We start from the raw sequence: 24,013 nt of genomic DNA on the forward strand, positions 1-24,013 counted from the left end.
CTACCATTCTCTCCCCAGTAGTGAGTGTCTCTCTACCATTCTCTCCCCAGTAGTGAGTGTCTCTCTACCATTCTCTCCCCAGTAGGTAGTGAGTGTCTCTCTTTCATTCTCTCCCCAGTAGGTAGTGAGTGTCTCTCTATCATTCTCTCCCCAGTAGTGAGTGTCTCTCTACCATTCTCTCCCCAGTAGTGAGTGTCTCTCTACCATTCTCTCCCCAGTAGTGAGTGTCTCTCTATCATTCTCTCCCAAGTAGGTAGTGAGTGTCTCTCTACCATTCTCTCCCCAGTAGGTAGTGAGTGTCTCTCTATCATTCTCTCCCCAGTAGGTAGTGAGTGTCTCTCTACCATTCTCTCCCCAGTAGTGAGTGTCTCTCTACCATTCTCTCCCCAGTAGTGAGTGTCTCTCTATCATTCTCTCCCCAGTAGTGAGTGTCTCTCTACCATTCTCTCCCCAGTAGTGAGTGTCTCACTACCATTCTCTCCCCAGTAGGTAGTGAGTGTCTCTCTACCATTCTCTCCCCAGTAGTGAGTGTCTCACTACCATTCTCTCCCCAGTAGGTAGTGAGTGTCTCTCTATCATTCTCTCACCAGTAGGTAGTGAGTGTCTCTCTACCATTCTCTCACCAGTAGTGAGTGTCTCTCTACCATTCTCTCCCCAGTAGGTAGTGAGTGTCTCTCTACCATTCTCTCCCCAGTAGTGAGTGTCTCTCTACCATTCTCTCCCCAGTAGGTAGTGAGTGTCTCTCTATCATTCTCTCCCCAGTAGGTAGTGAGTGTCTCTCTACCATTCTCTCCCCAGTAGTGAGTGTCTCTCTATCATTATCTCCCCAGTAGGTAGTGAGTGTCTCTCTACCATTCTCTCCCCAGTAGTGAGTGTCTCTCTACCATTCTCTCCCCAGTAGGTAGTGAGTGTCTCTCTATCATTCTCTCCCCAGTAGGTAGTGAGTGTCTCTCTATCATTCTCTCCCCAGTAGTGAGTGTCTCTCTACCATTCTCTCCCCAGTAGTGAGTGTCTCTCTACCATTCTCTCACCAGGTACTGTGCGTCTCTGAACATCTCCTTTCCTGACACCTTGCTGAGGTTGTCGACCTGCAGCCCGCTGGACTGTTCCACCACGTAGTCATCTTTATTGTTCTTCCTGTTAAAACATTACAATATAACCGTTTAATATACAGTAATATCCTACTGGACTGTTCCACCACGTAGTCAATAGTCATCTCTGTTGTTCTTCCTGTTGGAATATAAACATATAAACATTAAAATACTGGACTGTTCCACCACGTAGTCAATAGTCATCTCTGTTGTTCTTCCTGTTGGAATATAAACATATAAACATTAAAATACTGGACTGTTCCACCACGTAGTCAATAGTCATCTCTGTTGTTCTTCCTGTTGGAAAATAAACATATAAACATTAAAATACTGGACTGTTCCACCACGTAGTCAATAGTCATCTCTGTTGTTCTTCCTGTTGGAATATAAACATATAAACATTAAAATACTGGACTGTTCCACCACGTAGTCAATAGTCATCTCTGTTGTTCTTCCTGTTGGAATATAAACATATAAACATTAAAATACTGGACTGTTCCACCACGTAGTCAATAGTCATCTCTGTTGTTCTTCCTGTTGGAATATAAACATATAAACATTAAAATACTGGACTGTTCCACCACGTAGTCAATAGTCATCTATGTTGTTCTTCCTGTTGGAATATAAACATATAAACATTAAAATACTGGACTGTTCCACCACATAGTCAATAGTCATCTATGTTGTTCTTCCTGTTGGAATATAAACATATAAACATTAAAATACTGGACTGTTCCACCACATAGTCAATAGTCATCTATGTTGTTCTTCCTGAAGATAAAAATATAAACATTAAAACATGTTTAATATACATTAATATAATACTGGACTGTTCCACCACATAGTCATCTCTGTTGTTCTTCCTGAAAACATGTTTTATATAATATTGTGCTGTGCTCAAACTGAGCAAGAACACTTTAACAAGATACAATGTGGATCGGGTGGTTTTTAACTGTTAAATCTGTTCATTGAAAATAGCTGATCTGCAAGCTCACTACTAGGTTGTAGATGGATTACAATACTAATAGTGATATATAAATATATATAAATAAAATCATGACACGACCAGCTAGACACCCAATTAAAATAGAAACCTCATTGATTATATAAATGTGTATGTGGCTTAATTAAATGACCAGTGCTTGGCTGTTATGCATCCACCGTTCTGTGTGCCGTCAGTGTTATGCATCCATGGTTCTGTGTACCGTCAGTGTTATGCATCCATGGTTCTGTGTGCCGTCAGTGTTATGCATCCATGGTTCTGTGTGCCGTCAGTGTTATGCATCCATGGTTCTGTGTGCCGTCAGTGTTATGCATCCACCGTTCTGTGTGCCGTCAGTGTTATGCATCCATGGTTCTGTGTACCGTCAGTGTTATGCATCCATGGTTCTGTGTGCCGTCAGTGTTATGCATCCGTGGTTCTGTGTGCCGTCAGTGTTATGCATCCATGGTTCTGTGTACCGTCAGTGTTATGCATCCATGGTTCTGTGTACCGTCAGTGTTATGCATCCATGGTTCTGTGTACCGTCAGTGTTATGCATCCATGGTTCTGTGTGCCGTCAGTGTTATGCATCCATGGTTCTGTACCGTCAGTGTTATGCATCCATGGTTCTGTGTGCCGTCAGTGTTATGCATCCATGGTTCTGTACCGTCAGTGTTATGCATCCATGGTTCTGTGTACCGTCAGTGTTATGCATCCATGGTTCTGTACCGTCAGTGTTATGCATCCATGGTTCTGTACCGTCAGTGTTATGCATCCACCGTTCTGTGTGCCGTCAGTGTTATGCATCCATGGTTCTGTACCGTCAGTGTTATGCATCCATGGTTCTGTGTGCCGTCAGTGTTATGCATCCATGGTTCTGTGTGCCGTCAGTGTTATGCATCCATGGTTCTGTACCGTCAGTGTTATGCATCCACCGTTCTGTGTGCCGTCAGTGTTATGCATCCATGGTTCTGTGTGCCGTCAGTGTTATGCATCCATGGTTCTGTGTACCGTCAGTGTTATGCATCCATGGTTCTGTGTGCCGTCAGTGTTATGCATCCATGGTTCTGTGTGCCGTCAGTGTTATGCATCCATGGTTCTGTGTACCGTCAGTGTTATGCATCCATGGTTCTGTGTGCCGTCAGTGTTATGCATCCATGGTTCTGTGTGCCGTCAGTGTTATGCATCCATGGTTCTGTGTACCGTCAGTGTTATGCATCCATGGTTCTGTGTACCGTCAGTGTTATGCATCCATGGTTCTGTGTACCGTCAGCCTTCCTTCTAAAGTCCTTCTGTTTTGGCACAAGTAAATCTGCACCATTAAAGTAGTGTAATAGCAGCTATAGGTAAAGTCACTGTTTAGGCTACAAGCTCGTCATGTCACTCTAGCAAAGTGATTGTTCTCTCCTAGGGTCCTACTGCCCCACAACAAGGATGATCTGTGTCTCCTAGGGTCCTACTGCCCCACAACAAGGATGATCTGTGTCTCCTAGGGTCCTACTGCCCCACAACAAGGATGATCTGTGTCTCCTAGGGTCCTACTGCCCCACAACAAGGATGATCTGTGTCTCCTAGGGTCCTACTGCCCCACAACAAGGATGATCTGTGTCTCCTAGGGTCCTACTGCCCCACAACAAGGATGATCTGTGTCTCCTAGGGTCCTACTGCCCCACAACAAGGATGATCTGTGTCTCCTAGGGTCCTACTGCCCCACAACAAGGATGATCTGTGTCTCCTAGGGTCCTACTGCCCCACAACAAGGATGATCTGTGTCTCCTAGGGTCCTACTGCCCCACAACAAGGATGATCTGTGTCTCCTAGGGTCCTACTTGCCCCACAACAAGGATGATCTGTGTCTCCTAGGGTCCTACTTGCCCCACAACAAGGATGATCTGTGTCTCCTAGGGTCCTACTTGCCCCACAACAAGGATGATCTGTGTCTCCTAGGGTCCTACTTGCCCCACAACAAGGATGATCTGTGTCTCCTAGGGTCCTACTTGCCCCACAACAAGGATGATCTGTGTCTCCTAGGGTCCTACTTGCCCCACAACAAGGATGATCTGTGTCTCCTAGGGTCCTACTTGCCCCACAACAAGGATGATCTGTGTCTCCTAGGGTCCTACTTGCCCCACAACAAGGATGATCTGTGTCTCCTAGGGTCCTACTTGCCCCACAACAAGGATGATCTGTGTCTCCTAGGGTCCTACTTGCCCCACAACAAGGATGCGGGCTGGAAGCCACAAATGTTTACGCCCCCTTTTGGTATATTTTGCTGCGCCCTGTGCCGATCTAAACTCCATTGCCTTGTGCAGCCCTGCTCTGTGTCCGCATGGAAAACACGACCTACAAATGTAAGAACCACCACAAATAAATTATAAATAAACTGTTCCTAAACAATCTTCATCTGATGCAGAATAGACAACGCTCCAACTGATGTTCACAAGGGCTAGTAGGTAGCTGGTAGTTTGAGGGGTAGTTTTAGAGGTAGTTTGAGGTGTAGTTTTACCATGTGACGGTCAGGGAGGGGTAGTTTAGGGTTTAGGGGTAGTTTTAGGGGTAGTTCTAGGGGTAGTTTTACCATGTGACGGTCAGGGAGGGGTAGTTTAGGGTTTAGGGGTAGTTCTAGGGGTAGTTTTACCATGTGACGGTCAGGTTGATGAAGACCAACAGCTGTCGTTTCCCTCGGCAGGCGTTGCATTCTTTGGACCCGTGGCCGTGGCACCAGGTGCAGCTGGAACACATTAATTAATGCTGTTATTACACACCACTGACACCAGGTGGCGCTGGAACACCTTAATGTTGTAAATAAATGGTGCATTTATATAGCACATTTATCCAAGGTGCTTTACATAGATTACATTCACCCATTTACACACACCTTTACATAGATTACATTCACCCATTCACACACACCTTTACATAGATTACATTCACCCATTCACACACACCTTTACATAGATTACATTCACCCATTCACACACACCTTTACATAGATTACATTCACCCATTCACACACACCTTTACATAGATTACATTCACCCATTCACACTAGAGTTCTCAAACTCTGCCCGAACTCGACCAGGCCCGACCCGACGTTTTAGGGCCGGGCCTGGCCGGGCCTCGGGCTCTATGAAAAAATATATATATATATTGAATTTGTTTATAATAATAAAAATAATAGTTCTGTTCTGTCTGTGTATTTATCTGTTATGAAGATGGTGCTGACTGGGCGTTTCACTTTTACTCTGTAGAGTTCTGAAATTCTGCACAAACCCGACCAGGCATGACCCGACATTTTAGGGCCGGGTCGGGCCTAAAATATATGCTAATTAGTCGGGCCGGGCCTCGGGCCTGATCAGTTAGGGCCTTAATTTTCGGGCCCGATGAGAACTCTAATTCACACACACATTCACACACCGATGGTGGAGGAAACCATGCAAGGCACCAACCAGCTACCCTGGCGCGGCCAGACGCTTCCTCCCCGCATATGAGGAAGCGTCAGTGAATCCTCGCTATGAGTCTGGCCGCGCCAGGGTACCAACCTGCACTGAGTCTGGCCGCGCCAGGCTACCAACCTGCACTGAGTCTGGCCGCGCCAGGCTACCAACCTGCACTGAGTCTGGCCGCGCCAGGCTACCAACCTGCACTGAGTCTGGCCGCGCCAGGCTACCAACCTGCACTGAGTCTGGCCGCGCCAGGGTACCAACCTGCACTGAGTCTGGCCGCGCCAGGCTACCAACCTGCACTGAGTCTGGCCGCGCCAGGCTACCAACCTGCACTGAGTCTGGCCGCGCCAGGCTACCAACCTGCACTGAGTCTGGCCGCGCCAGGCTACCAACCTGCACATCAGGAGCAATCAGGGGTTCAGAGTCTTGCTCAAGGACACTTCCACACTAACTCTGGGGGAGCACACAGGGATCGAACCGGGAACCTCACGGTTCCTATTCGGTCACTCTACCCCTGAGTCACAGCCGCCCCGAGTTAAACTTAAACAACCTGATTAATTAAAAAAGCCAAACATTGTAATCTAATGTAACCTACTTCTCTCTCCCTCTCCCACTGCAGTGAGTGCATCGATCGTCTCGCATGCGGAACCCAGAGCCGTTGCACACCCAGCACATTTTCTATGGGACACAGAATAACACATCACACCCAGCACATTTTCTATGGGACACAGAATAACACATCACACCCAGCACATTTTCTATTGGACACAGAATAACACATCACACCCAGCAACTTTCTATTGGACACAGAATAACACATCACACCCAGCACATTTTCTATGGGACACAGAATAACACATCACACCCAGCACACTTTCTATTGGACACAGAATAACACATCACACCCAGCACACTTTCTATTGGACACAGAATAACACATCACACCCAGCACACTTTCTATTGGACACAGAATAACACATCACACCCAGCACACTTTCTATGGGACACAGAATAACACATCACACCCAGCACACTTTCTATGGGACACAGAATAACACATCACACCCAACACACTTTCTATGGGACACAGAATAACACATCACACCCAGCACACTTTCTATGGGACACAGAATAACACATCACACCCAACACACTTTCTATTGGACACAGAATAACACATCACACCCAGCACACTTTGGCTTTGTTAGGACTGCGCGTACACTGCAAATCCAGTTAGTTTCTCACATCACATTGGATAACATAAATCCAATCTGATTTGAGAAACGTACTGGGTATTCAGACATCTGCGTTGGTTGCCGTGGTAACCACCCATCAGTGCTTTCGAAGTTAGATTTCAAATTTGATTAGCAAATTGTCTGACCCTCACAACAACATGCTGTCACTGAGTTTTTCCCATGGAAATTCAATTTTGGAAGTTTAAATTTGATTAGCAAATTGTCTCTTAAGGCTTTGTACCTCGCCCTCACAACAACACACGCGTTCACATGGGCAGCTGCAAAAGATATAAAGATGCAAAGCTACGCAGTGTATTTGTAGATATAAAGATGCAAAGCTACGCAGTGTATTTGTAGATATAAAGATGCAAAGCTACGCAGTGTATTTGTAGATATAAAGATGCAAAGTTACGGAGTGTATTTGTAGATATAAAGATGCAAAGCTACGCAGTGTATTTGTAGATATAAAGATGCAAAGCTACGCAGTGTATTTGTAGATATAAAGATGCAAAGTTACGGAGTGTATTTGTAGATATAAAGATGCAAAGCTACGCAGTGTATTTGTAGATATAAAGATGCAAAGCTACGCAGTGTATTTGTAGATATAAAGATGCAAAGCTACGCAGTGTATTTGTAGATATAAAGATGCAAAGCTACGCAGTGTATTTGTAGATATAAAGATGCAAAGCTACGCAGTGTATAGAGGGTATGCGCATGACATCATCATCATACCCGTTAGTTATTCTGGTCTTCACAGCCCATCAATCCAAACAGAAAAGTCCTATTTGATTGCATCAAATTACTTTAAACAACATTAAATTCACTTTGCCACTCGATCTGCCAATCACTTTATGCACGCATACCCTCTATTTGTAGCTGTCAAGCTGCGTTCAGACCTGAATATATATTCGCCTCAGTTTGTAAACCTGAATCCCCCCCACCCCTTTTTCCCTTCACTGGATATGTTTGTTTCTTTCCCTTTTTACCTCCTCTATGATGAATTCCTGTTTTCTTTTTGCTATAGAGTATATTTGTACGTCTCTAATTGTTATGATGAATTGAACATGGTGGACCCTCTTGTAAACAAGTGTAATGCTTTATGGTGTCGTCCACAGTTAGCAGTTTTGTATTGACTTGTGCTTGAAATGTACTGTAATTCTGCAATCTGGTAATACATTCATTCATCAATCAATCACTTACGTTTAATAAAATAAAGTGACTTACGTTCCCAGCACCAGGACAGTGTTCATAAAGTGACTTACGTTCCCAGCACCAGGACAGTGTTCATAAAGTGACTTACATTCCCAGCACCAGGACAGTGTTCATAAAGTGACTTACGTTCCCAGCACCAGGACAGTGTTCATAAAGTGACTTACGTTCCCAGCACCAGGACAGTGATCATAAAGTGACTTACGTTCCCAGCACCAGGACAGTGTTCATAAAGTGACTTACGTTCCCAGCACCAGGACAGTGATCATAACTTACGTTCCCAGCACCAGGACAGTGTTCATAAAGTGACTTACGTTCCCAGCACCAGGACAGTGATCATAACTTACGTTCCCAGCACCAGCACAGTGATCATAAAGTGACTTACGTTCCCAGCACCAGCACAGTGATCATAAAGTGACTTACGATCCCAGCACCAGGACAGTGATCATAACTTACGTTCCCAGCACCAGGACAGTGTTCATAAAGTGACTTACGTTCCCAGCACCAGGACAGTGATCATAACTTACGTTCCCAGCACCAGCACAGTGATCATAAAGTGACTTACGTTCCCAGCACCAGGACAGTGATCATAAAGTGACTTACGTTCCCAGCACCAGCACAGTGTTCATAAAGTGACTTACGTTCCCAGCACCAGGACAGTGATCATAACTTACGTTCCCAGCACCAGGACAGTGATCATAAAGTGACTTACGTTCCCAGCACCAGGACAGTGATCATAACTTACGTTCCCAGCACCAGCACAGTGATCATAACTTACGTTCCCAGCACCAGGACAGTGATCATAACTTACCTTCCCAGCACCAGGACAGTGATCATAACTTACGTTCCCAGCACCAGGACAGTGATCATAACTTACGTTCCCAGCACCAGGACAGTGATCATAAAGTGACTTACGTTCCCAGCACCAGCACAGTGTTCATAAAGTGACTTACGTTCCCAGCACCAGGACAGTGATCATAACTTACGTTCCCAGCACCAGCACAGTGTTCATAAAGTGACTTACGTTCCCAGCACCAGGACAGTGATCATAACTTACGTTCCCAGCACCAGCACAGTGATCATAAAGTGACTTACGTTCCCAGCACCAGCACAGTGATCATAACTTACGTTCCCAGCACCAGGACAGTGATCATAAAGTGACTTACGTTCCCAGCACCAGCACAGTGATCATAACTTACGTTCCCAGCACCAGGACAGTGATCATAAAGTGACTTACGTTCCCAGCACCAGCACAGTGATCATAACTTACGTTCCCAGCACCAGCACAGTGATCATAACTTACGTTCCCAGCACCAGCACAGTGATCATAAAGTGACTTACGTTCCCAGCACCAGGACAGTGATCATAACTTACGTTCCCAGCACCAGCACAGTGATCATAACTTACGTTCCCAGCACCAGGACAGTGATCATAACTTACGTTCCCAGCACCAGCACAGTGATCATAACTTACGTTCCCAGCACCAGCACAGTGTTCACAGGGACTCCTCCCCATCCCCATGCAGGCATGGCAGTTCTGAGGAGGAAATGATGTTCATATATCAGACAAAAGTAGTATATTATCCCTCCTCCAAAGCAGTGTTTTTGGCAGCAACATTTGATTTTCATTTTAGTCTTAGTTTTTTGAATAGTTTTCACATTTTAGTCGCCCGGAATGTTTTAGTTTTAGTCGACTTAAATGTATTTTGGCGGTCCTTGATGCCGTCGTAATGGCTCATTTTACACTTGCTGAAAATAGCCGATCTACAAGCTCACAATGCTGCGACGCGTTGTGGACTTGTAGATCGGCTATTTTCAGCATGCGACGAAGTGTAAAATGACTTATACTGGATCTCTTGTCCACTAGTCCCTTCATAACATTTTAGTCTAGTTTTAATTTGTTGACGAAATTGTCATTATATTTAGTCTTAGTTTTAGTCGCCATGACTTAGTTTTTATTTAGTTTCCATTTAGTTTGTCAGTGAAAAAAGGTAGTCGACGGACATTTTTCGTCATAGTTTTAGTCGATGAAAACAACACTGCTCCAAAGTAAAACATGGTGTTGTAATTAATGAGGAGGTGTAGGGGACCTTACCTTCACATAGGAGGTGTAGGGGACCTTACCTTCACAGAGGAGGTGTAGGGGACCTTACCTTCACATAGGAGGTGTAGGGGACCTTACCTCCACAGAGGTGTAGGGGACCTTACCTTCACAGAGGTGTAGGGGACCTTACCTTCACAGAGGTGTAGGGGACCTTACCTTCACAGAGGTGTAGGGGACCTTACCTTCACAGAGGTGTAGGGGACCTTACCTTCACAGAGGAGGTGTAGGGGACCTTACCTTCACAGAGGTGTAGGGGGACCTTACCTCCACAGAGGTGTAGGGGACCTTACCTCCACAGAGGTGTAGGGGACCTTACCTTCACAGAGGTGTAGGGGACCTTACCTTCACAGAGGAGGTGTAGGGGACCTTACCTCCACAGAGGTGTAGGGGACCTTACCTTCACAGAGGTGTAGGGGACCTTACCTCCACAGAGGTGTAGGGGACCTTACCTCCACAGAGGTGTAGGGGACCTTACCTTCACAGAGATGTAGGGGACCTTACCTCCACAGAGGTGTAGGGGACCTTACCTTCACAGAGGTGTAGGGGACCTTACCTCCACAGAGGTGTAGGGGACCTTACCTTCACAGAGGTGTAGGGGACCTTACCTTCACAGAGGAGGTGTAGGGGACCTTACCTCCACAGAGGTGTAGGGGACCTTACCTTCACAGAGGTGTAGGGGACCTTACCTCCACAGAGGTGTAGGGGACCTTACCTCCACAGAGGTGTAGGGGACCTTACCTTCACAGAGGTGTAGGGGACCTTACCTTCACAGAGGAGGTGTAGGGGACCTTACCTTCACAGAGGTGTAGGGGGACCTTACCTCCACAGAGGTGTAGGGGACCTTACCTTCACAGAGGTGTAGGGGACCTTACCTTCACAGAGGTGTAGGGGGACCTTACCTTCACAGAGGTGTAGGGGACCTTACCTCCACAGAGGTGTAGGGGACCTTACCTTCACAGAGGTGTAGGGGACCTTACCTTCACAGAGGTGTAGGGGGACCTTACCTTCACAGAGGTGTAGGGGACCTTACCTCCACAGAGGTGTAGGGGACCTTACCTTCACAGAGGTGTAGGGGACCTTACCTTCACAGAGGTGTAGGGGACCTTACCTCCACAGAGGTGTAGGGGACCTTACCTTCACAGAGGTGTAGGGGACCTTACCTTCACAGAGGTGTAGGGGGACCTTACCTTCACAGAGGTGTAGGGGACCTTACCTCCACAGAGGTGTAGGGGACCTTACCTTCACAGAGGTGTAGGGGGACCTTACCTTCACAGAGGTGTAGGGGACCTTACCTCCACAGAGGTGTAGGGGACCTTACCTTCACATAGGAGGTGTAGGGGGCCTTACCTTCACAGAGGTGTAGGGGACCTTACCTCCACAGAGGTGTAGGGGACCTTACCTCCACAGAGGTGTAGGGGACCTTACCTCCACAGAGGTGTAGGGGACCTTACCTCCACAGAGGAGGTGTAGGGGACCTTACCTCCACAGAGGTGTAGGGGACCTTACCTTCACAGAGGTGTAGGGGACCTTACCTTCACAGAGGTGTAGGGGGACCTTACCTTCAAAGAGGAGGTGTAGGGGACCTTACCTTCAAAGAGGAGGTGTAGGGACCTTACCTTCAAAGAGGAGGTGTAGGGGACCTTACCTTCACAGAGGTGTAGGGGACCTTACCTCCACAGAGGTGTAGGGGACCTTACCTTCACAGAGGAGGTGTAGGGGACCTTACCTCCACAGAGGTGTAGGGGACCTTACCTCCACAGAGGTGTAGGGACCTTACCTTCAAAGAGGAGGTGTAGGGGACCTTACCTTCACAGAGGTGTAGGGGACCTTACCTCCACAGAGGTGTAGGGGACCTTACCTTCACAGAGGAGGTGTAGGGGACCTTACCTCCACAGAGGTGTAGGGGACCTTACCTTCACAGAGGAGGTGTAGGGGACCTTACCTCCACAGAGGTGTAGGGGACCTTACCTCCACAGAGGTGTAGGGGACCTTACCTTCACAGAGGAGGTGTAGGGGACCTTACCTCCACAGAGGTGTAGGGGACCTTACCTCCACAGAGGTGTAGGGGGACCTTACCTTCACAGAGGACGTGTAGGGGACCTTACCTTCACAGAGGTGTAGGGGACCTTACCTTCACAGAGGACGTGTAGGGGACCTTACCTCCACAGAGGTGTAGGGGGACCTTACCTTCACAGAGGACGTGTAGGGGACCTTACCTCCACAGAGGTGTAGGGGGACCTTACCTTCACAGAGGACGTGTAGGGGACCTTACCTCCACAGAGGTGTAGGGGGACCTTACCTCCACAGAGGTGTAGGGGACCTTACCTTCACAGAGGTGTAGGGGACCTTACCTTCACAGAGGTGTAGGGGGACCTTACCTCCACAGAGGTGTAGGGGACCTTACCTCCACAGAGGTGTAGGGGACCTTACCTTCACAGAGGACGTGTAGGGGACCTTGATGACCTGCTTGTCGTCATGGAAGAATTGTGGCGATTTGGCAGCGATGTCCCACGGTCCAGGAGGATGCTGGGTGTTAGCGTCTACCTGTTGACCTGAGAGACGACATTATGTTATATCCCACGGTCCAGGAGGATGCTGGGTGTTAGCGTCTACCTGTTGACCTGAGAGACGACATTATGTTATATCCCACGGTCCAGGAGGATGCTGGGTGTTAGCATCTACCTGTTGACCTGAGAGACATTATGTTATATCCCACGGTCCAGGAGGATGCTGGGTGTTAGCATCTACCTGTTGACCTGAGAGACATTATGTTATATCCCACGGTCCAGGAGGATGCTGGGTGTTAGCGTCTACCTGTTGGCCTGAGAGACATTATGTTAACAGCCCCCCCCCCCACACACACAGACACACACACACAATTCCAGCACAGGCAGCGCAAATCCTCGCATGTGTCAGGCCTATGCGCTCATGCAAAACACTGTTTATTGCACGATTTTAATTGCTTGTACACTTGGAAATATCCTACCAATTTCATATGACATGCCTTTACAAAATGCCTTTTTTCACATATATGATATTTATTAGTTTTATATATATTTCATATACAATACTGCTCCGCTTTTCTACGACAGACAAACAGGTGAGGACAAAGCCCACGACAGCTCCCGACCTGACGTGAGTTTTGGCCGGTCACACGTTCAAGTTCAAGTCCATTCTGGAATGATAAATGCCGAAGATTGTGGTAATTCCGCGTTGATAAATGAGGGCCTATGAGTGTTTTAACTAACATTGGAGGAGACTGGGTGATAAATGACCCTATGAGTGTTTTAACTAACATTGGAGGAGACTGGGTGATAAATGACCCTATGAGTGTTTTAACTAACATTGGAGGAGACTGGGTGATAAATGACCCTATGAGTGTTTTAACTAACATTGGAGGAGACTGGGTGATAAATGACCCTATGAGTGTATACTTTATATACGATATAAAGTACACGATACCATGGTATGGCTCTATACGATACCATGGTATGGCTCTATACGATACCATGGTATCTATACGATACCATGGTATGGCTCTATACGATACCATGGTATCTATACGATACCATGGTATGGCTCTATACGATACCATGGTATCTATACGATACCATGGTATGGCTCTATACGATACCATGGTATCTATACGATACCATGGTATGGCTCTATACGATACCATGGTATCTATACGATACCATGGTATCTATATGATACCATGGTATCTATATGATACCATGGTATCTATATGATACCATGGTATCTATATGATACCATGGTATCTATATGATACCATGGTATGGCTCTATATGATACCATGGTATCTATACGATACCATGGTATCGTATAGATACCATGGTATCATATAGATACCATGGTATCATATAGATACCATGGTATCGTATAGATACCATGGTATCATATAGATACCATGGTATCATATAGATACCATGGTATCGTATAGATACCATGGTATCATATAGATACCATGGTATCGTATAGATACCATGGTATCATATAGATACCATGGTATCGTATAGATACCATGGTATCTATACGATACCATGGTATCTATACGATACCATGGTATGGCTCTATACGTTATAAAGTATGTTTATAAATAAGAAGACAGATCTCAGTGTGATCCAGTGGGGGATCTACAAACCGTGATATGGCTCTGTAAGTTATGTTGTTTATAGATGAGGTGATCTACTCACCGTGATATGGCTCTGTAAGTTATGTTGTTTATAGATGAGGTGATCTACTCACCGTGATATGGCTCTGTAAGTTATGTTGTTTATAGATGAGGTGATCTACTCACCGTGATATGGCTCTGTAAGTTATGTTGTTTATAGATGAGGTGATCTACTCACCGTGATATGGCTCTGTAAGTTATGTTGTTTATAGATGAGGTGATCTACTCACCGTGATATGGCTCTGTAAGTTATGTTGTTTATAGATGAGGTGATCTACAAACCGTGATATGGCTCTGTAAGTTATGTTGTTTATAGATGAGGTGATCTACTCACCGTGATATGGCTCCTGACTCCAGGCTGTAGATCTCACCTCGCTGAACGTTTCCAGACGAAACTGTGGAAAGTAACTAATTACATCTACTCAAGTACTGCACTTACATGTTGAGGTAAGTTTTACTTACAATTTTCAACACCTTTAGTCTACTATCTTACTATTGAACCTCCATGTTGGTCAACCCATTTTGGGCGGGAACCCCTTTTGGTGTTTTAAACATTGCTATAATTTAGCTATTGAAAAATAGCAGATCCACAAGCTCATAGCGCGCCACCGAGTGGCGTGCTACGAGCTTGTAGATCTGCTATTTTTGAAAGATCGTGAAAATGTGGCGCAAATCTTTATATATATTCTTTCTTTTTTAACTCATATATTTGCTTCTGGGGAGGGGGGGGTCTCTGGAACAACATATTTTCAGATGGCGGTCGGCGACCAATTACACATAATTCTGGGGGTCCTTGACATGAAATATTAAGCTCCACTGATTTCGACGTCAGGCCTAAATGGGTTATCTTATCATAACCTATAGGTCAGGGTTCCCCAATAGGTGCTCCGCGGGCCATTTGCGGCCCCCGGAGCGCCCCCTTGTGGCCCCTGGAAGATTTTTTTTTTTAAGTTTTTTTTTTTTTTTGAGGGTCCCAGATATAAATGCCATTAAATGGGGGTCCTTATCTTAAAGCCTCCATGTTGGTGATGACTCCGTCCTTATCTTATCTTACCCTATAAGTATTGAAGGCCTCCATGTTGGTGATGACTCCATGTTGGATACTGTATCTTACCCTGTATGTATTGAAGGCCTCCATGTTGGTGATGACTCCATGTTGGATACTGTATCTTACCCTGTATGTATTGAAGGCCTCCATGTTGGTGATGACTCCATGTTGGATACTGTATCTTACCCTGTATGTATTGAAGGCCTCCATGTTGGTGATGACTCCATGTTGGATACTGTATCTTACCCTGTATGTATTGAAGGCCTCCATGTTGGTGATGACTCCATGTTGGATACTGTATCTTACCCTGTATGTATTGAAGGCCTCCATGTTGGTGATGACTCCATGTTGGATACTGTATCTTACCCTGTATGTATTGAAGGCCTCCATGTTGGTGATGACTCCATGTTGGATACTGTATCTTACCCTGTATGTATTGAAGGCCTCCATGTTGGTGATGACTCCATGTTGGATACTGTATCTTACCCTGTATGTATTGAAGGCCTCCATGTTGGTGATGACTCCATGTTGGATACTGTATCTTACCCTGTATGTATTGAAGGCCTCCATGTTGGTGATGACTCCATGTTGGATACTGTATCTTACCCTGTATGTATTGAAGGCCTCCATGTTGGTGATGACTCCATGTTGGATACTGTATCTTACCCTGTATGTATTGAAGGCCTCCATGTTGGTGATGACTCCATGTTGGATACTGTATCTTACCCTGTATGTATTGAAGGCCTCCATGTTGGTGATGACTCCATGTTGGATACTGTATCTTACCCTGTATGTATTGAAGGCCTCCATGTTGGTGATGACTCCATGTTGGATACTGTATCTTACCCTGTATGTATTGAAGGCCTCCATGTTGGTGATGACTCCATGTTGGATACTGTATCTTACCCTGTATGTATTGAAGGCCTCCATGTTGGTGATGACTCCATGTTGGATACTGTATCTTACCCTGTATGTATTGAAGGCCTCCATGTTGGTGATGACTCCATGTTGGATACTGTATCTTACCCTGTATGTATTGAAGGCCTCCATGTTGGTGATGACTCCATGTTGGATACTGTATCTTACCCTGTATGTATTGAAGGCCTCCATGTTGGTGATGACTCCATGTTGGATACTGTATCTTACCCTATAAGTATTGAAGGCCTCCATGTTGGTGATGACTCCATGTTGGATACTGTATCTTACCCTGTATGTATTGAAGGCCTCCATGTTGGTGATGACTCCATGTTGGATACTGTATCTTACCCTGTATGTATTGAAGGCCTCCATGTTGGTGATGACTCCATGTTGGATACTGTATCTTACCCTGTATGTATTGAAGGCCTCCATGTTGGTGATGACTCCATGTTGGATACTGTATCTTACCCTGTATGTATTGAAGGCCTCCATGTTGGTGATGACTCCATGTTGGATACTGTATCTTACCCTGTATGTATTGAAGGCCTCCATGTTGGTGATGACTCCATGTTGGATACTGTATCTTACCCTGTATGTATTGAAGGCCTCCATGTTGGTGATGACTCCATGTTGGATACTGTATCTTACCCTGTATGTATTGAAGGCCTCCATGTTGGTGATGACTCCATGTTGGATACTGTATCTTACCCTGTATGTATTGAAGGCCTCCATGTTGGTGATGACTCCATGTTGGATACTGTATCTTACCCTATAAGTATTGAAGGCCTCCATGTTGGTGATGACTCCATGTTGGATACTGTATCTTACCCTGTATGTATTGAAGGCCTCCATGTTGGTGATGACTCCATGTTGGATACTGTATCTTACCCTGTATGTATTGAAGGCCTCCATGTTGGTGATGACTCCATGTTGGATACTGTATCTTACCCTGTATGTATTGAAGGCCTCCATGTTGGTGATGACTCCATGTTGGATACTGTATCTTACCCTGTATGTATTGAAGGCCTCCATGTTGGTGATGACTCCATGTTGGATACTGTATCTTACCCTGTATGTATTGAAGGCCTCCATGTTGGTGATGACTCCATGTTGGATACTGTATCTTACCCTGTATGTATTGAAGGCCTCCATGTTGGTGATGACTCCATGTTGGATACTGTATCTTACCCTGTATGTATTGAAGGCCTCCATGTTGGTGATGACTCCATGTTGGATACTGTATCTTACCCTGTATGTATTGAAGGCCTCCATGTTGGTGATGACTCCATGTTGGATACTGTATCTTACCCTGTATGTATTGAAGGCCTCCATGTTGGTGATGACTCCATGTTGGATACTGTATCTTACCCTGTATGTATTGAAGGCCTCCATGTTGGTGATGACTCCATGTTGGATACTGTATCTTACCCTGTATGTATTGAAGGCCTCCATGTTGGTGATGACTCCATGTTGGATACTGTATCTTACCCTGTATGTATTGAAGGCCTCCATGTTGGTGATGACTCCATGTTGGATACTGTATCTTACCCTGTATGTATTGAAGGCCTCCATGTTGGTGATGACTCCATGTTGGATACTGTATCTTACCCTGTATGTATTGAAGGCCTCCATGTTGGTGATGACTCCATGTTGGATACTGTATCTTACCCTGTATGTATTGAAGGCCTCCATGTTGGTGATGACTCCATGTTGGATACTGTATCTTACCCTGTATGTATTGAAGGCCTCCATGTTGGTGATGACTCCATGTTGGATACTGTATCTTACCCTGTATGTATTGAAGGCCTCCATGTTGGTGATGACTCCATGTTGGATACTGTATCTTACCCTGTATGTATTGAAGGCCTCCATGTTGGTGATGACTCCATGTTGGATACTGTATCTTACCCTGTATGTATTGAAGGCCTCCATGTTGGTGATGACTCCATGTTGGATACTGTATCTTACCCTGTATGTATTGAAGGCCTCCATGTTGGTGATGACTCCATGTTGGATACTGTATCTTACCCTGTATGTATTGAAGGCCTCCATGTTGGTGATGACTCCATGTTGGATACTGTATCTTACCCTGTATGTATTGAAGGCCTCCATGTTGGTGATGACTCCATGTTGGATACTGTATCTTACCCTGTATGTATTGAAGGCCTCCATGTTGGTGATGACTCCATGTTGGATACTGTATCTTACCCTGTATGTATTGAAGGCCTCCATGTTGGTGATGACTCCATGTTGGATACTGTATCTTACCCTGTATGTATTGAAGGCCTCCATGTTGGTGATGACTCCATGTTGGATACTGTATCTTACCCTGTAAGTATTGAAGGCCTCCATGTTGGTGATGACTCCATGTTGGATACTGTATCTTACCCTGTATGTATTGAAGGCCTCCATGTTGGTGATGACTCCATGTTGGATACTGTATCTTACCCTGTAAGTATTGAAGGCCTCCATGTTGGTGATGACTCCATGTTGGATACTGTATCTTACCCTGTAAGTATTGAAGGCCTCCATGTTGGTGATGACTCCATGTTGGATACTGTATCTTACCCTGTATGTATTGAAGGCCTCCATGTTGGTGATGACTCCATGTTGGATACTGTATCTTACCCTGTATGTATTGAAGGCCTCCATGTTGGTGATGACTCCATCCTTGGCAGGTGACTTGTTGTAACAACAGTGACTGGAGGCGAACAGGGCGAAGGCCTCGCGGGCAGTGTCTTCACTGATAGACGGAATGCTGGAAACAATAACATGACATAATAACACATATAATTAATATTATAGATAGTAAGTAAGTAGCCTTGCCAAGCCATGAGGCCCATAGGGCAGGAGCCTATCTCCTGTTTCTGTAGCGTGAGGCAGCTTGATGTACAAGTACACCCCCTGGACATGACGCTAGTATGTCGCAGGGACTTACCCCCAATCCAATATTATAGATGGAATACTATAAAACAATGACATGACATAATAAATGGTGCATTTATATAGCACCTTTATCCAAGGTGCTTTACATAGATTGTGCATTACATTCACCCAAATGCACATTCACCCATTCACACACACATTCATACACCGATTGTGGCGGAAGCCATGCAAGGTACCAACCAGCACATCGGGAGCAATTTGGGGTTCAGTGTCTTGCTCAAGGACACTTCGACATGTAGACAGGAGGAGCCGGGATTCGAACCGCCGACCCATGGATCATTGGACGACCTGCTCTACCTCCTGAGACACAGCCGCCACAATAACAACACATATTGTTGTTTTATTGTTGTTTCGTGCAAGCAATGACAATAAAAGATCTATCTATCCATTTGATGTATTTGTATTTAGTTCATAAAGTTAACATAACTATAACTAAATGCATTTGAAATTAAATAAAAATAAATTAAATAATCAGCTATCCTTGCTACGACAGTATATGCAATGTGGCCCTCTGGAGTGAGTATGGAGATATAGTGGCCCTCTGGAGTGAGTATGGAACTATAGTGGCCCTCTGGAGTGAGTATGGAACTATAGTGGCCCTCTGGAGTGAGTATGGAGATATAGTGGCCCTCTGGAGTGAGTATGGAACTATAGTGGCCCTCTGGAGTGAGTATGGAACTATAGTGGCCCTCTGGAGTGAGTATGGAACTATAGTGGCCCTCTGGAGTGAGTATGGAACTATAGTGGCCCTCTGGAGTGAGTATGGAGATATAGTGGCCCTCTGGAGTGAGTATGGAGATATAGTGGCCCTCTGGAGTGAGTATGGAACTATAGAGTGAGTATGGAGATATAGTGGCCCTCTGGAGTGAGTATGGAGATATAGTGGCCCTCTGGAGTGAGTATGGAGATATAGTGGCCCTCTGGAGTGAGTATGGAACTATAGAGTGAGTATGGAGATATAGTGGCCCTCTGGAGTGAGTATGGAGATATAGTGGCCCTCTGGAGTGAGTATGGAGATATAGTGGCCCTCTGGAGTGAGTATGGAGATATAGTGGCCCTCTGGAGTGAGTATGGAGATATAGTGGCCCTCTGGAGTGAGTATGGAGATATAGTGGCCCTCTGGAGTGAGTATGGAACTATAGTGGCCCTCTCGAGTGAGTATGGAGATATAGTGGCCCTCTGGAGTGAGTATGGAACTATAGTGGCCCTCTGGAGTGAGTATGGAGATATAGTGGCCCTCTGGAGTGAGTATGGAACTATAGTGGCCCTCTGGAGTGAGTATGGAACTATAGTGGCCCTCTGGAGTGAGTATGGAGATATAGTGGCCCTCTGGAGTGAGTATGGAACTATAGTGGCCCTCTGGAGTGAGTATGGAGATATAGTGGCCCTCTGGAGTGAGTAAGGAGATATAGTGGCCCTCTGGAGTGAGTATGGAGATATAGTGGCCCTCTGGAGTGAGTATGGAGATATAGTGGCCCTCTGGAGTGAGTATGGAACTATAGTGGCCCTGTGGAGTGAGTGTGGAACTATAGTGGCCCTCTGGAGTGAGTAAGGAGATATAGTGGCCCTCTGGAGTGAGTATGGAACTATAGTGGCCCTCTGGAGTGAGTATGGAACTATAGTGGCCCTCTGGAGTGAGTATGGAACTATAGTGGCCCTCTGGAGTGAGTATGGAGATATAGTGGCCCTCTGGAGTGAGTATGGAACTATAGTGGCCCTCTGGAGTGAGTAAGGAGATATAGTGGCCCTCTGGAGTGAGTATGGAGATATAGTGGCCCTCTGGAGTGAGTATGGAGATATAGTGGCCCTCTGGAGTGAGTATGGAGATATAGTGGCCCTCTGGAGTGAGTATGGAACTATAGTGGCCCTCTGGAGTGAGTGTGGAACTATAGTGGCCCTCTGGAGTGAGTGTGTGAATATAGTGGCCCTCTGGAGTGAGTGTGGAACTATAGTGGCCCTCTGGAGTGAGTATGGAGATATAGTGGCCCTCTGGAGTGAGTGTGGAACTATAGTGGCCCTCTGGAGTGAGTGTGTGAATATAGTGGCCCTCTGGAGTGAGTGTGGAACTATAGTGGAGATATGTATGTGGACTATAGTGGCCCTCTGGAGTGAGTGTGTGAATATAGTGGCCCTTTGGAGTGAGTGTGTGAATATAGTGGCCCTCTGGAGTGAGTATGGAACTATAGTGGCCCTCTGGAGTGAGTGTGTGAATATAGTGGCCCTCTGGAGTGAGTATGGAACTATAGTGGCCCTCTGGAGTGAGTGTGTGAATATAGTGGCCCTCTGGAGTGAGTGTGTGAATATAGTGGCCCTCTGGAGTGAGTGTGTGAATATAGTGGCCCTCTGGAGTGAGTGTGGAACTATAGTGGCTCTCTGGAGTGAGTGTGGAACTATAGTGGCCCTCTGGAGTGAGTATGGAACTATAGTGGCCCTCTGGAGTGAGTATGGAACTATAGTGGCCCTCTGGAGTGAGTGTGGAACTATAGTGGCCCTCTGGAGTGAGTGTGGAACTATAGTGGCCCTCTGGAGTGAGTGTGGAACTATAGTTGCCCTCTGGAGTGAGTATGGAACTATAGTGGCCCTCTGGAGTGAGTGTGTGAATATAGTGGCCATCTGGAGTGAGCGTGGAACTATAGTGGCCCTCTGGAGTGAGCGTGGAACTATAGTGGCACTCTGGAGTGAGTGTGGAACTATAGTGGCCCTCTGGAGTGAGTGTGGAACTATAGTGGCCCTCTGGAGTGAGTGTGTAAATATAGTGGCCCTCTGGAGTGAGTGTGGAACTATAGTGGCCCTCTGGAGTGAGTGTGGAACTATAGTGGCCCTCTGGAGTGAGTGTGGAACTATAGTGGCCCTCTGGAGTGAGTGTGTGAATATAGTGGCCATCTGGAGTGAGTGTGGAACTATAGCGGCCCTCTGGAGTGAGTATGGAGATATAGTGGCCCTCTGGAGTGAGTGTGGAACTATAGTGGCCCTCTGGAGTGAGTATGGAACTATAGTGGCCCTCTGAAATGAGTGTGGAACTATAGTGGCCCTCTGGAGTGAGTGTGTGAATATAGTGGCCCTCTGGAGTGAGTGTGGAACTATAGTGGCCCTCTGGAGTGAGTATGGAGATATAGTGGCCCTCTGGAGTGAGTGTGGAACTATAGTGGCCCTCTGGAGTGAGTGTGTGAATATAGTGGCCCTCTGGAGTGAGTGTGGAACTATAGTGGAGATATGTATGTGGACTATAGTGGCCCTCTGGAGTGAGTGTGTGAATATAGTGGCCCTTTGGAGTGAGTGTGTGAATATAGTGGCCCTCTGGAGTGAGTATGGAACTATAGTGGCCCTCTGGAGTGAGTGTGTGAATATAGTGGCCCTCTGGAGTGAGTATGGAACTATAGTGGCCCTCTGGAGTGAGTGTGTGAATATAGTGGCCCTCTGGAGTGAGTGTGTGAATATAGTGGCCCTCTGGAGTGAGTGTGTGAATATAGTGGCCCTCTGGAGTGAGTGTGTGAATATAGTGGCCGTGTAAGTGTGAACGTGAACGTGTGTGTCCGCAAGTGGTCGCGGCCCTCACTTCAACAGGAGTGTCACACCCCTCCCTGTGTTGTTATAGTATGGAATCTTTAAAGACTTACTTCCACTGCTGAGGAGTGTGTCCAGGCTCGGGCTGTGGAACCGGATAGGCAGGCATGGGCGGGGGCACAAAACCACCTTAAGACACATGAATATAGTTTATAAAGAGGAGGGGGCACGAAACCACCTTAAGACACATGAATATAGTTTATAAAGAGGAGGGGGCACGAAACCACCGTAATACACATGAATATAGTTTATATAGAGGAGGGGGCACGAAACCACCTTAAGACACATGAATATATTTTATAAAGAGGAGGGGGCACGAAACCACCTTAAGACACATGAATATATTTTATAAAGAGGAGGGGGCACGAAACCACCGTAATACACATGAATATAGTTTATATAGAGGAGGGGGCACGAAACCACCTTAAGACACATGAATATAGTTTATAAAGAGGAGGGGGCACGAAACCACCTTAAGACACATGAATATAGTTTATATAGAGGAGGGGGCACGAAACCACCTTAAGACACATGAATATAGTTTATATAGAGGAGGGGGCACGAAACCACCTTAAGACACATGAATATAGTTTATATAGAGGAGGGGGCACGAAACCACCTTAAGACACATGAATATAGTTTATAAAGAGGAGGGGGCACGAAACCACCTTAACACACATGAATATAGTTTATAAAGAGGAGGGGGCACGAAACCACCTTAAGACACATGAATATAGTTTATATAGAGGAGGGGGCACGAAACCACCTTAAGACACATGAATATAGTTTATAAAGAGGAGGGGGCACGAAACCACCTTAAGACACATGAATATAGTTTATATAGAGGAGGGGGCACGAAACCACCTTAAGACACATGAATATAGTTTATATAGAGGAGGGGGCACGAAACCACCTTAAGACACATGAATATAGTTTATATAGAGGAGGGGGCACGAAACCACCTTAAGACACATGAATATAGTTTATAAAGAGGAGGGGGCACGAAACCACCTTAAGACACATGAATATAGTTTATATAGAGGAGGGGGCACGAAACCACCTTAAGACACATGAATATAGTTTATATAGAGGAGGGGGCACGAAACCACCTTAAGACACATGAATATAGTTTATATAGAGGAGGGGGCACGAAACCACCTTAAGACACATGAATATAGTTTATAAAGAGGAGGGGGCACGAAACCACCTTAAGACACATGAATATAGTTTATAAAGAGGAGGGGGCACGAAACCACCTTAAGACACATGAATATAGTTT

General features: G+C 45.8%; 1 protein-coding gene across 4 annotated transcripts in view; it reads right to left on the minus strand.

The window, feature by feature from the left end:
- The window catches only part of ssuh2rs1 (ssu-2 homolog, related sequence 1), a 52,416-nt gene that overhangs the window by 19,132 nt on the left and 9,271 nt on the right, over positions 1 to 24,013 (minus strand). For 3 of the 4 annotated variants that reach the window (XM_079530798.1, XM_079530800.1, XM_079530801.1), the window contains 8 exons: positions 22,788 to 22,863; positions 18,853 to 18,982; positions 14,593 to 14,653; positions 12,497 to 12,618; positions 9,437 to 9,499; positions 6,115 to 6,197; positions 4,712 to 4,804; positions 1,032 to 1,137 (listed from right to left, as the gene is read on the minus strand). In XM_079530798.1, the coding sequence (XP_079386924.1) occupies positions 1,032 to 1,137; positions 4,712 to 4,804; positions 6,115 to 6,197; positions 9,437 to 9,499; positions 12,497 to 12,618; positions 14,593 to 14,653; positions 18,853 to 18,982; positions 22,788 to 22,863 (734 nt within the window). Of the gene's footprint in view, positions 1 to 1,031; positions 1,138 to 4,711; positions 4,805 to 6,114; positions 6,198 to 9,436; positions 9,500 to 11,763; positions 11,788 to 12,496; positions 12,619 to 14,592; positions 14,654 to 18,852; positions 18,983 to 22,787; positions 22,864 to 24,013 lie in introns of all 4 variants that reach the window. The other variant, XM_079530799.1, reaches the window with a different exon arrangement.

Source organism: Electrona antarctica (assembly GCF_951216825.1).
Source record: "Electrona antarctica genome assembly, contig: scaffold_56, whole genome shotgun sequence".
Classification (NCBI taxonomy): domain Eukaryota; kingdom Metazoa; phylum Chordata; class Actinopteri; order Myctophiformes; family Myctophidae; genus Electrona; species Electrona antarctica.